The 12,492-nt window shown below is 36.1% G+C and overlaps 1 protein-coding gene across 1 annotated transcript in view; it reads left to right on the top strand.

Annotated features, from left to right (window-relative positions):
• The window catches only part of LOC121422025 (multiple epidermal growth factor-like domains protein 10), a 59,068-nt gene that overhangs the window by 40,799 nt on the left and 5,777 nt on the right, over window positions 1-12,492 (top strand). Inside the window, exons 4-5 of the mRNA XM_041616827.1 lie at window positions 7,867-8,040; window positions 10,206-10,310. Of these exons, the coding sequence (XP_041472761.1) occupies window positions 7,867-8,040; window positions 10,206-10,310 (279 nt within the window). The remainder of the gene's footprint in view (window positions 1-7,866; window positions 8,041-10,205; window positions 10,311-12,492) is intronic.

Here is a 12,492-nt window from a genome sequence, read left to right as displayed (position 1 = left end):
ATATTGTACATAAATTATATTGCAAATGTGTCAAATATCCCATCATTCAAACTATATGCTGATGATACAAATATACTGTTTAGTGGAAAAGATATAACTTCCCTGCAAGGACAGGTAATGATCATCTCTCTAACCTGTGCATGTCGTTCCAGGCAAATAGACTATCTGTCAACCCCCGTAAGTGTAACTTCATTGTTTGCAGTAATTGTGACAAGCAATATGACACTGATTGTTTTAGATTACAAATTAATAGCATTGAGATACCTAAAGTTGAAAAAACAAAATTTCTTGGTGTAACCATTGATTCAAAATTAATTTGGAAATTTCACGCAAAATATAGAGAAGAAAATATCAAAGAATATTGGTATTATATCCAGATTAAGTTACTTTTTACCAGCTTATATATTGCGAATGTTGTATTCCACACTCATATTGCCATATTTTTCTTACTGTAACTTAGTTTGGGGTAGTAATTTTCCGTCTAACCAAAAGAAACTTGTTACAAAACAAAATAAACTGGTTAGAATCATAGCTGGAGCAAGTCCAAGAGCTAAAGTTGGTACATTATACTCTAAGTTTAAACTGCCTACTTTAGAAGAAATTACAGCCTACCAACAATGTATCTTTATTTATCAGTGTATCAATCGGCTTATGCCTGCTAATTTTTCTGAATTGTTTGATACAAATCACAATTTATATAAATACAATACACACTTCTCTTCTTTAATTCATTTGCCAAGACACAGGACTTGTTCTTATCAACATAATATTCGTTTTGTAGGTCAAAAGAGTGGAACAATAATACCTACAGACATCAGAAATGCATCAACTTTTAATAACTTTAAGACAAAACTTTTAAAAAAAAATTACGTCTGGTCCCTAAATTTTTGTGATTTGCCTTTTATATTTAGTTGTGGGATGATTGGTTTGACAATTTATTTTCTGTTTCAGATGACATACTAGTATTTCATATAAAGTTGCCATGCCCCCCCCCCCTTCCCCCTTGTTTTGTATTGTACTCTGTTTAGATAAGTTACTTTCATGTACTATGTATGTTTATTGTTTTTGTCAAGGTGCACTCATCACAAGCTGTGCTTGCTGAGTTGCTACCTCCATTGTTTTGTTCAAATTTATAAAATGTATTGTTGCTTTTATTATTGGAAATAAATGTACTTCGTTCATTCATTTTACCGTAAGTGGATGATAGATAGTCCAATACTATTTTACTTACGAAATGACCGAAAACGGATATTTTAAGGACTATATTATTCATAGAATCCATTAAGAGTATACATATCTCACCATAGTCATCCAATGCAAGTGCCAAGCGCTTGCTGATTTTTTTTTAAACTACATCTAAACACATGAAGCACCTTTTGCAGTCATTGTAATCATGATTATCATACGCATCTCACTGATGAAATGTTGCGAGCGCGAAGCGCGAGCTAAAAATTATATGGCTTGTTTGTAGGAATTCACTAAGAACATACATATTTCACTAACCAAATGATGCAAGCGCAAGTGCGAGCTGAAAATTTTTGAAATTCAGATGAGAAACAGGGATATTGTAAGGACTGATTTTGGGAATTCATGACTATCTCACCAATGCACTAATTCAAACGTAAGCACGGACAGGAAATGTGTTATATTAAGATTAAAATGGGGCAATCACTTTAAGTAGTCATGAAAAAGAAGCATATGTCACAGTTACAAAAAACAATAATAACTTGAAGTGCGAGGAAATATATTCGGTGTATATTCACTTGAAAACGGGAGGTTTTAGTGCAACAGGATTATATATCTCGTTAAACAGACAATGCGAGCACCAGGAACAATGAAGACATCGATCCTGAGCAAATTATGTTTCATACAGCCATGAAAAAATATTTCTTATGTAATACAACATAACATAATTATAATCATAATATAGCATTATAATAATGAACAATAATTTCTTCTTTCCCACTACGTTTCTCTTCCCTTTTTTTGGCTAGCCGATGGGGGGGCACGTGTGTTAAGGCCCTAAACCGGAAATTGCACCTAAACCGCAAATCGCCGCCTAAGCTTGTAGAAAAAAAGTTTAGTCTTGTTTACTCAATAGCAATGCACTCTTTGCACTCTTACATTTTCATCTTCTTCTCCAGAACGGCTGGTCCAATCTTGACCAAACTTAGTAGGAATCATCCCTATGCGTAGGGGATGCAAAGTTGTTCAAGGGATACCTGTAGCCCCCATGGGGGCCCTGGGGGAGGGCCCCCAAGGGAGAAAACACTGTAAATTTCAAAAATCTTCTCCAGATCCAGAAGTAGAACAGTCAAGTTGTTTGGTGTGTAGACACCTTAATAGGCGAAGAATAAAGTTGTTCATGCCAGTTCCTGGGGTGCCCCCTTGGGGCCCTGTTGGGGCTTAAAAGTCGGGGGTGGGGCACTTCAGGGAAAAAACATATGTTTTTCTTCTGTTTCAAAATGGATGGTCAGATATCATTCAAACCTGGTAGGAATTATGCTTAGGTGTAGGGGACACAAAGTTGTTCAAGGGATACCTGTAGCCCCCATGGGGGCCCAGGGGGAGGGCCCCCAAGGAGGAAACCCTGCAAATTTCAGAAATCTTCTTCTTCAGATCCAGAAGTAGAACAGTCAAGTTGTTTGGTGTGTAGACACCTTAATAGGTGAAGAACAAAAGTTGTTCATGCCAGTTCCAGGGGTGGCCCCCTTGGGGCCCTGTGGGGGCTTAAAATTTGGGGGTGGGGCACTTTAAGGAAAATCCTATTTTTTTTTCTTTTTCAAAATAGATGGTCAAATTTTATCCCATATTGATACTGGAATTGTGCTCATGAATAGGGGATGCACACAAGGGCGCCGGAAGCGGGGGGGGGGGGGGCAGGGGGGCACTTGCCCCCCCCCAAAGAAAATTTTTGGGGGGCAAAACGAGATTTTGCCCCACCCCCCCCCCCCCCAAATGTGCCCCCCTAAAAGTAGAAAAATTATATTATTTAAGGACAAAAGTAAACGATGAAGGCACTTTTCTGCCTAAGAATTGTCATTTCCATTGTCAAAAATGAAAAAATTTCGCCCCTGACGGGGCAATTACACATCATAGTAAGCCTTGCGTCTTTTGACGAATATGTCCCTCTGTGAAACATACCTTTGATAAGCCCCTTTTCCATCTTATTACAGTGTGATAACGTTTAACCTTTTAATGAATACATTTCAGACTAAAACCGAATGAAAGTGGTTCACCAATGCTGTGTCGGCTAACAAACGCGCGGTCGCACAGAAACGCTCGGACCGGGGTGGTGTTTCATCAATATTTTCGTCCGACAAGTTGTCAGATCTGACAACTTTCCTGTATTCTGATAGGTTGAGAAGCATTTTTACCATAGCAACTGTCGGATAAAACGTCCGACAAGTCCTTTTATGAAATGCTCCCCGGACCCGATATCACCAACGCGCGTGAACGCTAGCATGGCTAGTTACTCGAGCAACATATGGAATATGAAAATAGCTGTAAAACCGAAAAGTTTAAAGAGTTATAGAGGCTTGAGTAGTTGCTTATTGGATAAATGAGAAGATGCTAGCTTGAGTCGGCGAATGGAGTGCAGAGCAGGAGTACTCATCTATCAACTAATCAAGCCTCTTCAAGTCTTCAACCTTTTCTGGTTTACTGTCTTTATCAGGACTACGCTCATTTGAACAAAAAATTACTCGACTATCAACTGTCCACTTCCTCCTATCAATTTCACTTCTTCCTCTATCCACTTTTTCGAAAACTCCACATGGTGTACCGTCAACCACATCCGCTATTGGAATGTAATTGTTTTCTTCTAAATAATGTTACATAATGTACATTATGAACTGCCGTAGTTTGTTAATTCATGATTATTTACAAATTAATATTTCCTGGAATTTGATATTCATCATTTCCTAGTTATGGTCACATTTCCCCCTGAAAATATGTAAAGAAAAAGAAGATTTTGAAGGGGTCATCCAAAAGTGCTTCCCAGCCATCCAAAACATGCCAAAGGAAACACATAAATCGAGCAATGTTTTAAATTTCAGAAAGGTTTAAAACAATGATCAAGCAGGTCATAATTCTTTTTCCTCCAGTTACAAAATATGAAACGTTTTGCCTATGCATGGATAATCAGGGACTGACTATCTCCAATGCTGAGGTCAGAAATGATTTGCATAAAATGGGGATTTAAGTGCTTATCGACGTCTGCCACGTCAGAACAGTATGACATTTTGAATTTGAAAAGACATCCATTAGAATGTATGTTGTTTCTGTTGTTACGCTAAGTTATGCTTAATACACTCCTTGAAACTTATGATAATTGTGCTCTCTCGCGTCTTCCGTGTATGTAACTGTACATAAATAAGTATTTCTGAAAGGATAATGCATGAAAAATGTAATTTCTGGTATTTTGAGTCAATATAAGCGTATTACGTAATTTAATTGATCAGACGCAAAAACCACATTTTGCGCGTAGATTTTATAGGTTCTCATAAACTCTGAGTATAGTCTTTCGTAGTGAATTCTATGTTTAATTCTCAAGAAATTTATTTTTGAATTCTCTTAGAAACGCAACTTTTATACTCCATTTTTACACAATGTCCTTACGGGGTCCAACCTCCTCTCCCGCTCGATCGATTCGGTATCTCACGCTGTCAAATATATTGTGCCCTCTTCGGGATTTTGCCCCCCAAAACTGAAAGTGTTCCGGCGCGCCTGGGTGCACAGATAATATTCACATTGTAAATATGGCCCTCGCGGGGACCCTGGGGGGAGGGGTGGGAGAGCCCAAAGGGGCAAGACTCTGTAAATGTCTAACTTCTAATCCAGAAGTATAGGAGTAAGTTTATTGTGTCCAAATACCTTCATAAGTGAAGAATGGAAATTATTCCTGAAAATACCTGGGATGGCCCCCTCTGGGGTAAGGGGGTGGGGTGCTCCAACGGTAAATATAATTTGTTTTGTTCTTTGAAATGCATGTTCCAGTTTTATCCCAACTTTGTAGATATGATTCTTATATGTTTGCAATGCAAATATACATGTGCTTGTAAGCTGAGGAATAAAAATTGCTCATGGCACTTCAGAGGGTCTTGCCATTGGGCCCTGTGGACCCAAGTTCAATTTAGGTCCAGTAGGATTTCATAGTTCTAATTGATGCCATGCTCCTAGTTGCACCAAGGGAGCTTGCATCAGCTGAATATCCGTCAGCTCAGGTGAGGGTTAAGCCCCCTGGGGCTCTTGTTAATAATTTCAGGGTGAGAAAATCACTTGTCAGTATTGATGTTTGGATATTTATATTACAGTGGGTTTTGAAGAGTTTTAAAGCTACACGTTCGTCCTTTAAGCATTCGTGATTAAATCTTTTAACATGAATTCATTGTTCTTCTATCTTTGTTTTTCCTTTTCTTTTTAGTTGTGTGGAACATGTAATTCACGTAATGCCTATTATAATATGTCACCGAAGTTTGTTGTTTTCATGTTATAGTTGTCTGATACTTTGTCAAAATGATGGTGTGTGGGTGTGTACCTGTTTGTGTTTATGTATGTGTGATTGAATGTATGTGTTATAGGATGAGAATAGAGAGAAAGGGGTGGACAGGGAAATTGATATAAAAGAACAAGAACGCATCAATACCTATTCTTTTGCTACTTGCTTTTATTTCTCTGAACCTGAATACCATCAGCAAACTGTTCACATAAACGTAATTATAATGACAATATCACCACAGAATTTTTTTTTGGGGGTAATCTCCCGCTAAAAAGAAGTGAAATATGACAACTGGGACTATAGTCGTGACTTTCATCATGGAATATAGCTTTGAAGTACGAATCACTTATACAGTCAATCACTTCGGATGACATGCCCTTATCGCTTTCAAAGGACAGTCACTCAATTATGAAAATATTGTTCTCTCAAGGTAGGCCACCGATTGCTGTCATTTCAACAGAATGCTAAATTTAACATGTTTTTCTTGAATTGTGATAAAGGAACTTTGGTTTTCAAATTATTTAATTGCAATAATTTTTGGCTGTTGGAATCAGGGCTGCACAGAAGTTTAAAAAATGCACATGAATATAATAGTAAACCATGTTTTTGTATCTTGTTCAATACCAAAATCTCTTCAAAGAAATTAACTTTATATTGTTGGTTAATTGTAACTAAATAAACTATAAATTACTACTACTTCTACTACTACTACTACTACTACTACTACTACTACTACTACTACTACTACTACTACTAGAACTATACTACTACTGCTACTACTACTCTTGCTGCCAATAATGATAATTATTGTGACTATAATGATAATGATTATACCAATGATAACGAAGGACCTTGGATGAGTGGTTTCACTCCCCTGGTAACATTTAGTATTAAAGTTTGAAAAATTTTGAAAATAAGCTACTATTACTACTACTACTACCACTACTACTCCTACTACTACTACTACTACTACTACTACTACTACTACTCATACTCCTACTCCTACTACTACTACTAAAACTACTACTCTTACTGCTACTACTACTTCTACTACTGCTACTCCTACTACTACTACTATTTCGTACTGATTATGACTATAATGATATGGGTACATAGCTTCATTACCCTCGTAACATTTTGTATTAAAGTTTTAAAAAGATTATAATAAATATTAAAAAATTATTTATAGCGATTCTTTCTGTATTTTCCCCATTCATTTCTTCCCTTTTCCTTTTCCTTTGCTTAAACCTACAGGCGTTAGATTATACTAGGGGAGAATTAGGGATACACAAAAAAAACACAAAAAACACACAAAAAAACGGCACTATGTACAGCCCAAGTTGCCCAACTCCCGCCATAACCAAAAGTCCAAAACCAACAAACAAGAAGAACAATAATGATAGCCTTTTAGGGCCCCATGGGAGACCAACTTTATGTTGAATGAGCACCCTGGTAAAATATTTAAATAAATAAACAAATAAATAAATAAATACGTGTATCAACAACAACATTTCTCATAAAAATGAGATCAGCGCCCTAGTTCTAATTCCTCACTCTTCAACCTCTATCCTTCTGCGATTTATGTTTGCCGCCCTCTGTGTTCACGCCTCTTACGCGCGCACGGTCCTTGTTAATATTCTACATGCTTAGGCGGCAATTTGCGGTTTAGGTGCAATTTGCGGTTTAGGGCCTTAACAGACGTGCCCCCCCCCCCCCGTAGTTACGCCACTTTTCATGATTTCGGAAGGGCGTGACGAAGGACCCCGATACACTGATTTCAATATCAATTGGTTTATGGTAGCCTGGTCAATAAATAGGCCTACTTGAAAGGCAATACTAATCTTAGTGTCAATTGATCTGGTTCACGATATTGATTTCAAAGACCCAATTCAGTATTTCCACGGCCAGATCTTGGGCATTATGGAACAATTACCTCCAACTTTGGGTTGTGGTTGTTTTTCACAAGATGCTCCAAAAAGATGTAAAAAAAACTGTCGAAAGAAATAGATTAAAAGAAGCTTTGTGGCCTCATGATTTCGGTATATTTGTAGAGGTACAGAGTACATTAGGCATTGCACCAATCATCTCCCAAAACCTCATACCTTTTTCATGTACAAAAGCCTACATCGTCGTAGCCTATAATCTAGGCGGAAACTGCACTTATTGTCTTTGCTGTTATGCTGAACGTAACGCAGCCTCAATGCGTAGTCTTTGCCAGATCAGACGTATCTCTTGAGTTCAACATAACAGCAAAGACAATAACTGCAGCCTCCGCCTAGATTATAGGCTAGCATCGTCGAGAAAAATGTACATGACTTGGTGGCGCACATTTCTTCCATCTTTTTACTCATTTTCTATCCATACAGAAAATTGTAATCTAGAAGCGGTACCCAATTCAAATCAGACAATGAATGTTACCGTCGAACACGATGCCACTGCCGTTGTAGCTTGTGACTCGGGCTACACTTCTGACTCGGGCATTACTACAGAACTCACTTGTGATAATGGGACCATCTCCCCTTCACCTCCAACATGTTCTGGTAAGATCCTGCCATTCTTGAATCAATTAAGCTAAAATGTGGGGGAAATGATGTACATGCATACACGTAACACACACAGTCAAATAATTACACACACCGGGGGCCGTTTCATAAAGCTGTTCGTAAGTTAACATGACTTTATACGACTGGTGATCCCTTCTTGTGGTAAATGATATTCACCATTATATGATTATTGGTGATTATATAGCGCATGAGTTTCACCAGTCCCTCTTAACTTACAAACAGCTTTATGAAACACCCATCCGGTAGGTGCTTCATAAAGCTGTTTGTAATAATAATAATAATAATAGTCATTTTAATATATAGCGCCATCTATCTAGAAATATTCTATTCCGAGGCGCAATGAATAGTCATTTTAATATATAGCGCCATCTATCTAGAAATATTCTATTCCGAGGCGCAATGTTTTTTAATTATTATTATTACCCCGGCTTTAGCTCGAGCTGCCTTTCAGCGCTCAGTGCATTCAGGGAATTAATCCTGCCGGGTACCGATTCACCTCACCTGGGTTGAGAGTAGCACAATGTGGATAAATTCCTTGCTGAAGGAAATTACGCCATGACTGGGATTCAAACTCACGACCCTCTGTTTCAAAGTCAGAAGACTAATCCACTGGGCCACAACGCTCCACATAGGGGCGGGCGACCTCATGACTTAACGAATTAACTACTTTTATTTAGGAATCAGAATATATACAATTTTATACCTCCCATTATAAGTTCCGCCTGTTTAACCCACCAAATGTGTCTAAATAGAGGGAAACGTGATTTGCTAACATAAATGTTTGTTTGATTCGGTTTAATTCCCCATCTAAAATACAGAAATGATAACAAAATATATATTTCATGATAAAAACGATTATTTATAACAAAACTCCTAGACCCTTTCACTTTAAACAATGAATACAGTCCAAACAGAATTGAATTTATGCATTTAATGTTAATAGTAACAATGTTCGTGTATGATAAATCTTTACTTACTGATATTTATTTGTAGCTATAATTTGAGTAGGCCAATATTTATAGTAGTATCGAATCGGGAATCGATTTGATTTACAATCGGGTCTGAGTACATAGTATACACCTGCATCGTCTGCTACGTAGGCTATACTAAATGAGCGAATATGACCAAAATTAACCATTATGTTTATGCATATTAGAACACTTTCCCCTATTCGGATTTTGGAGGAACTGTTTGTATTTCTTCTATGGACCTTAAAGAAACGTTCTGCATTTGAATAAATTCTGTTGCAATTCGTTCCAAGTGAAAAGTTAAAATAACTGGACTATACAGTGCGTCCCAGAAAAAACGAAACTAAGAATTAGCGATGATTTATCATAACTTAATCACAAATGAAATAGACAAATGACCTACCGATGTAAAGCTTAGAATCTCCTGATATTATCATCTGATATTACTTAGATTATTTCTCCTTCACGAATGAGTGAGCAAAATAATTTGAACATGGGATACCAAAAAGTCATTTGGCGGGTTGTATCTGGCTTTCAAAAGGAAAACCAAACAGAGTAGATATTAAACTTTTAGAAAGTTCAATATCTACTCTTTAATTTGATACCTCAATTACAGAAAATGGTCAAGAAATAACAAAGTTCTGGTTATTTGAAATAAGGCTTGAATTTCAATAATTTCATAAAATGAAGAAGTTGTACAGGCTAGCGTTCAAACTCACTCGACACTCCGTTTTGTTTACAATCAGCCATGCATTAAGTCTTTTTAAACCATGCGATAGCTTCTGTGGGAAACCGGTGAAAACAGTTTATTTAATAAAATTATGGAAATTCAAGCCTTTTTTTCAAATAACCAGAACTTTGTTATTTCTTGACCATTTTCCGTAATTGAGGTATCAAATTAAAGCGCAGATATTGAACTTTAAAGACATGTGATTTTTTTTAAATTCAAATACCCCCCGCCAAATGAGTTTTTGGTATCCTTTCTTCAAATTGTTTTTGCTCACTCATGCGTGAATAAGGAATAATCTAAGTAATATCAAATGAAAGAGGAGACTCTAAGCTTTATATTGGTAGGTCATTTGTCTATTTGTGATTAGATTATGATAAATCATCGCTAAATCTCAGTTTCTTTTTTTTTTCTGGGATGCACGGTATATCTTGTATATTTTATAGCTATCTGTACTACGGACATCGATTGCTTGAATGGAGGTACCTGTAATACCAATACATCAACTTGCAACTGTACATCAGACTTCACAGGCTTAAACTGCGAAACCAGTAAGTTATCATTATTCCTTAAGGTATGATGGCATTAACATATTTGTTGCACATTTAAATACAAATTATTAATCAATTTCTTATTCAAATGGAATATTTAAGATTTCACCAGACTTCAACAAACATGTATAGAGCACCAAAATAAGATTTCATCAATTTACTTTTCGTGCATTTATTTTTAGCATTTTCATGATTTCGGTATAGGGCAGGAAGAGACCCCCCATACACCAATTTCAATATTAATTGGTTTATGGTATAATTATTATCATTATTGTTTCATATTATTTATTACTATCATTATTGTTATTATCATTATTATTTATCGTCATCACCCCCACCCCATAATCTTCCCATTGTTGTCCAGTACCTATGACAACTAAAGATAATGTAATAATGATTAAGATGATGATGATGATGATGATAATAGTAATGATAGTAATGATAAAGTATAATAACATAATAAATATAATAAAGAATAATAATAATGAAGAATAATAACATTAATAATAATGATAATAAAGATTAGTAACATTTATTGATAACAAATAATTATAATATTAATGATAATAAAGAATTTAATAAAGACAATATAACAAATATAATAACAATAATGATAATGATAATAAAGATTAATGATATTAATGATAGTAAAGGATGAAGAGGCGCGATATATAGCTCTGTCGGTAGAGCAAGGGTTTTGGAGTCCAATGACTAGGGTCCTATTCTCACTTGGTGAGCTAGACAAGTGCCCTTTGGTAAGGCATTTAAATACTCATTACAAGGTATACTTGTTATCAAATTGTAATTACTATGGTATACAACGCTAGTCAGCCAATCAAATCAAGGATTTCATTGAGGTTATACCATATAGTAAATTTTATGAGGCCCTGATTATCATTATCCTTGGTGCTGTCATTAAAATTTCTTCTTTATTAGTTAAAGTACTTGTTTGGGTTACTTTGGATCAATTTTGACATTTTACATATAACTTTAACGCTAGTTCAAGGTGCGGTGTTAATTTAAGCACTATTTCAAGCACTGTGTAAGAAAATTGTGAAGTGGATATGGATCGCACTTAATCAATCATGCGAGCGCGAAGATCGAGCTGATAATCTTTTATTATTATCATTTTGATATAGAACTGGGGCATTCTAAAAATATTTTGTCATCATATGAAAATAACTATCTTCCTATTCCTCTTCTTAAGCGCGAGACGAGACTTGTCGATATTTCATTTTGAAAAAAAAGACAATTTAATTGTTAAGAATTCATGAAAAGGTATTATCTTATTTATTGCTTTTAATAAGTCTAATTAGAGCGCAAAATTTGTTGATATTAAGGCCTGAAAATTAAAATTTTAAGCCCATTTCGATTATGAATGGGATGCATGGGTTAAAATATTTTAAACAACTAATGCGAGCGCAAAGCCCGAGCCGAATGTTTTTATTAACTGTCACGGAAATGGATTTTTAAGTAGTTTGTTCTTGAATTATTATCCATAACTCAACAATCAAAATGTGCGCGAGCAGCGCTATCTGGTAAGTTTCGATAATTAGACCTGAAACGCATTTTTTTAGAACTTTATGGAATACACGAATACAATAGGTAATTGACAAATCAATAATGCGAGCGCAAACTACATGCTGAAAATATTTGATATTCCTAGCTACCTGGAAGAGGGTTAGTCATCATTATTTTCGCAAGTTTAGAACTAAACACAGGTCGTTCGAAGCAATGTAATCATGAAGAGGGTGGGCAAGGAAGTAAGCGGTTGATGCGACCGCGAAGCGCGAGCTGAAATTTGTACATTCAAAATACTTGCAATTATGACATGCGGAACGGCGAAACGGAAAATATGCGAAGCTGTGGAGCGGATTTCTTCTTCATTTTTCTCGATAAGAAGAAAATGCTATGCTTTGGAGCTGCTTTATTTGTTTTTTTCTCAATAAGACAAAAATGCTATGCCTTGGAACGGGAATTTGAGTGTAAAAAATGGGTCTCCTCCGCGTCACATTCCCACTAAGAATTATATACCAAGTGCCCTCCCCCCACCCCCGGATTCGTACCTGCTTTATTTACTTTTATTATTTACTTTCTTTCTTTTTTCTTTCTTTCTTTCTGTCTTTCTTTCTTTCTTTCTTCATTCCTTTCTTTACTTTCTTTCTTTCTTTTTATATAGCCA

Source organism: Lytechinus variegatus, chromosome 9 (genome assembly GCF_018143015.1).
Source record: "Lytechinus variegatus isolate NC3 chromosome 9, Lvar_3.0, whole genome shotgun sequence".
Taxonomy (NCBI): Eukaryota; Metazoa; Echinodermata; class Echinoidea; order Temnopleuroida; family Toxopneustidae; genus Lytechinus; species Lytechinus variegatus.
Note: the sequence above shows the minus strand (reverse complement) of the source record. Positions and strands in the feature narration are given on the sequence as shown.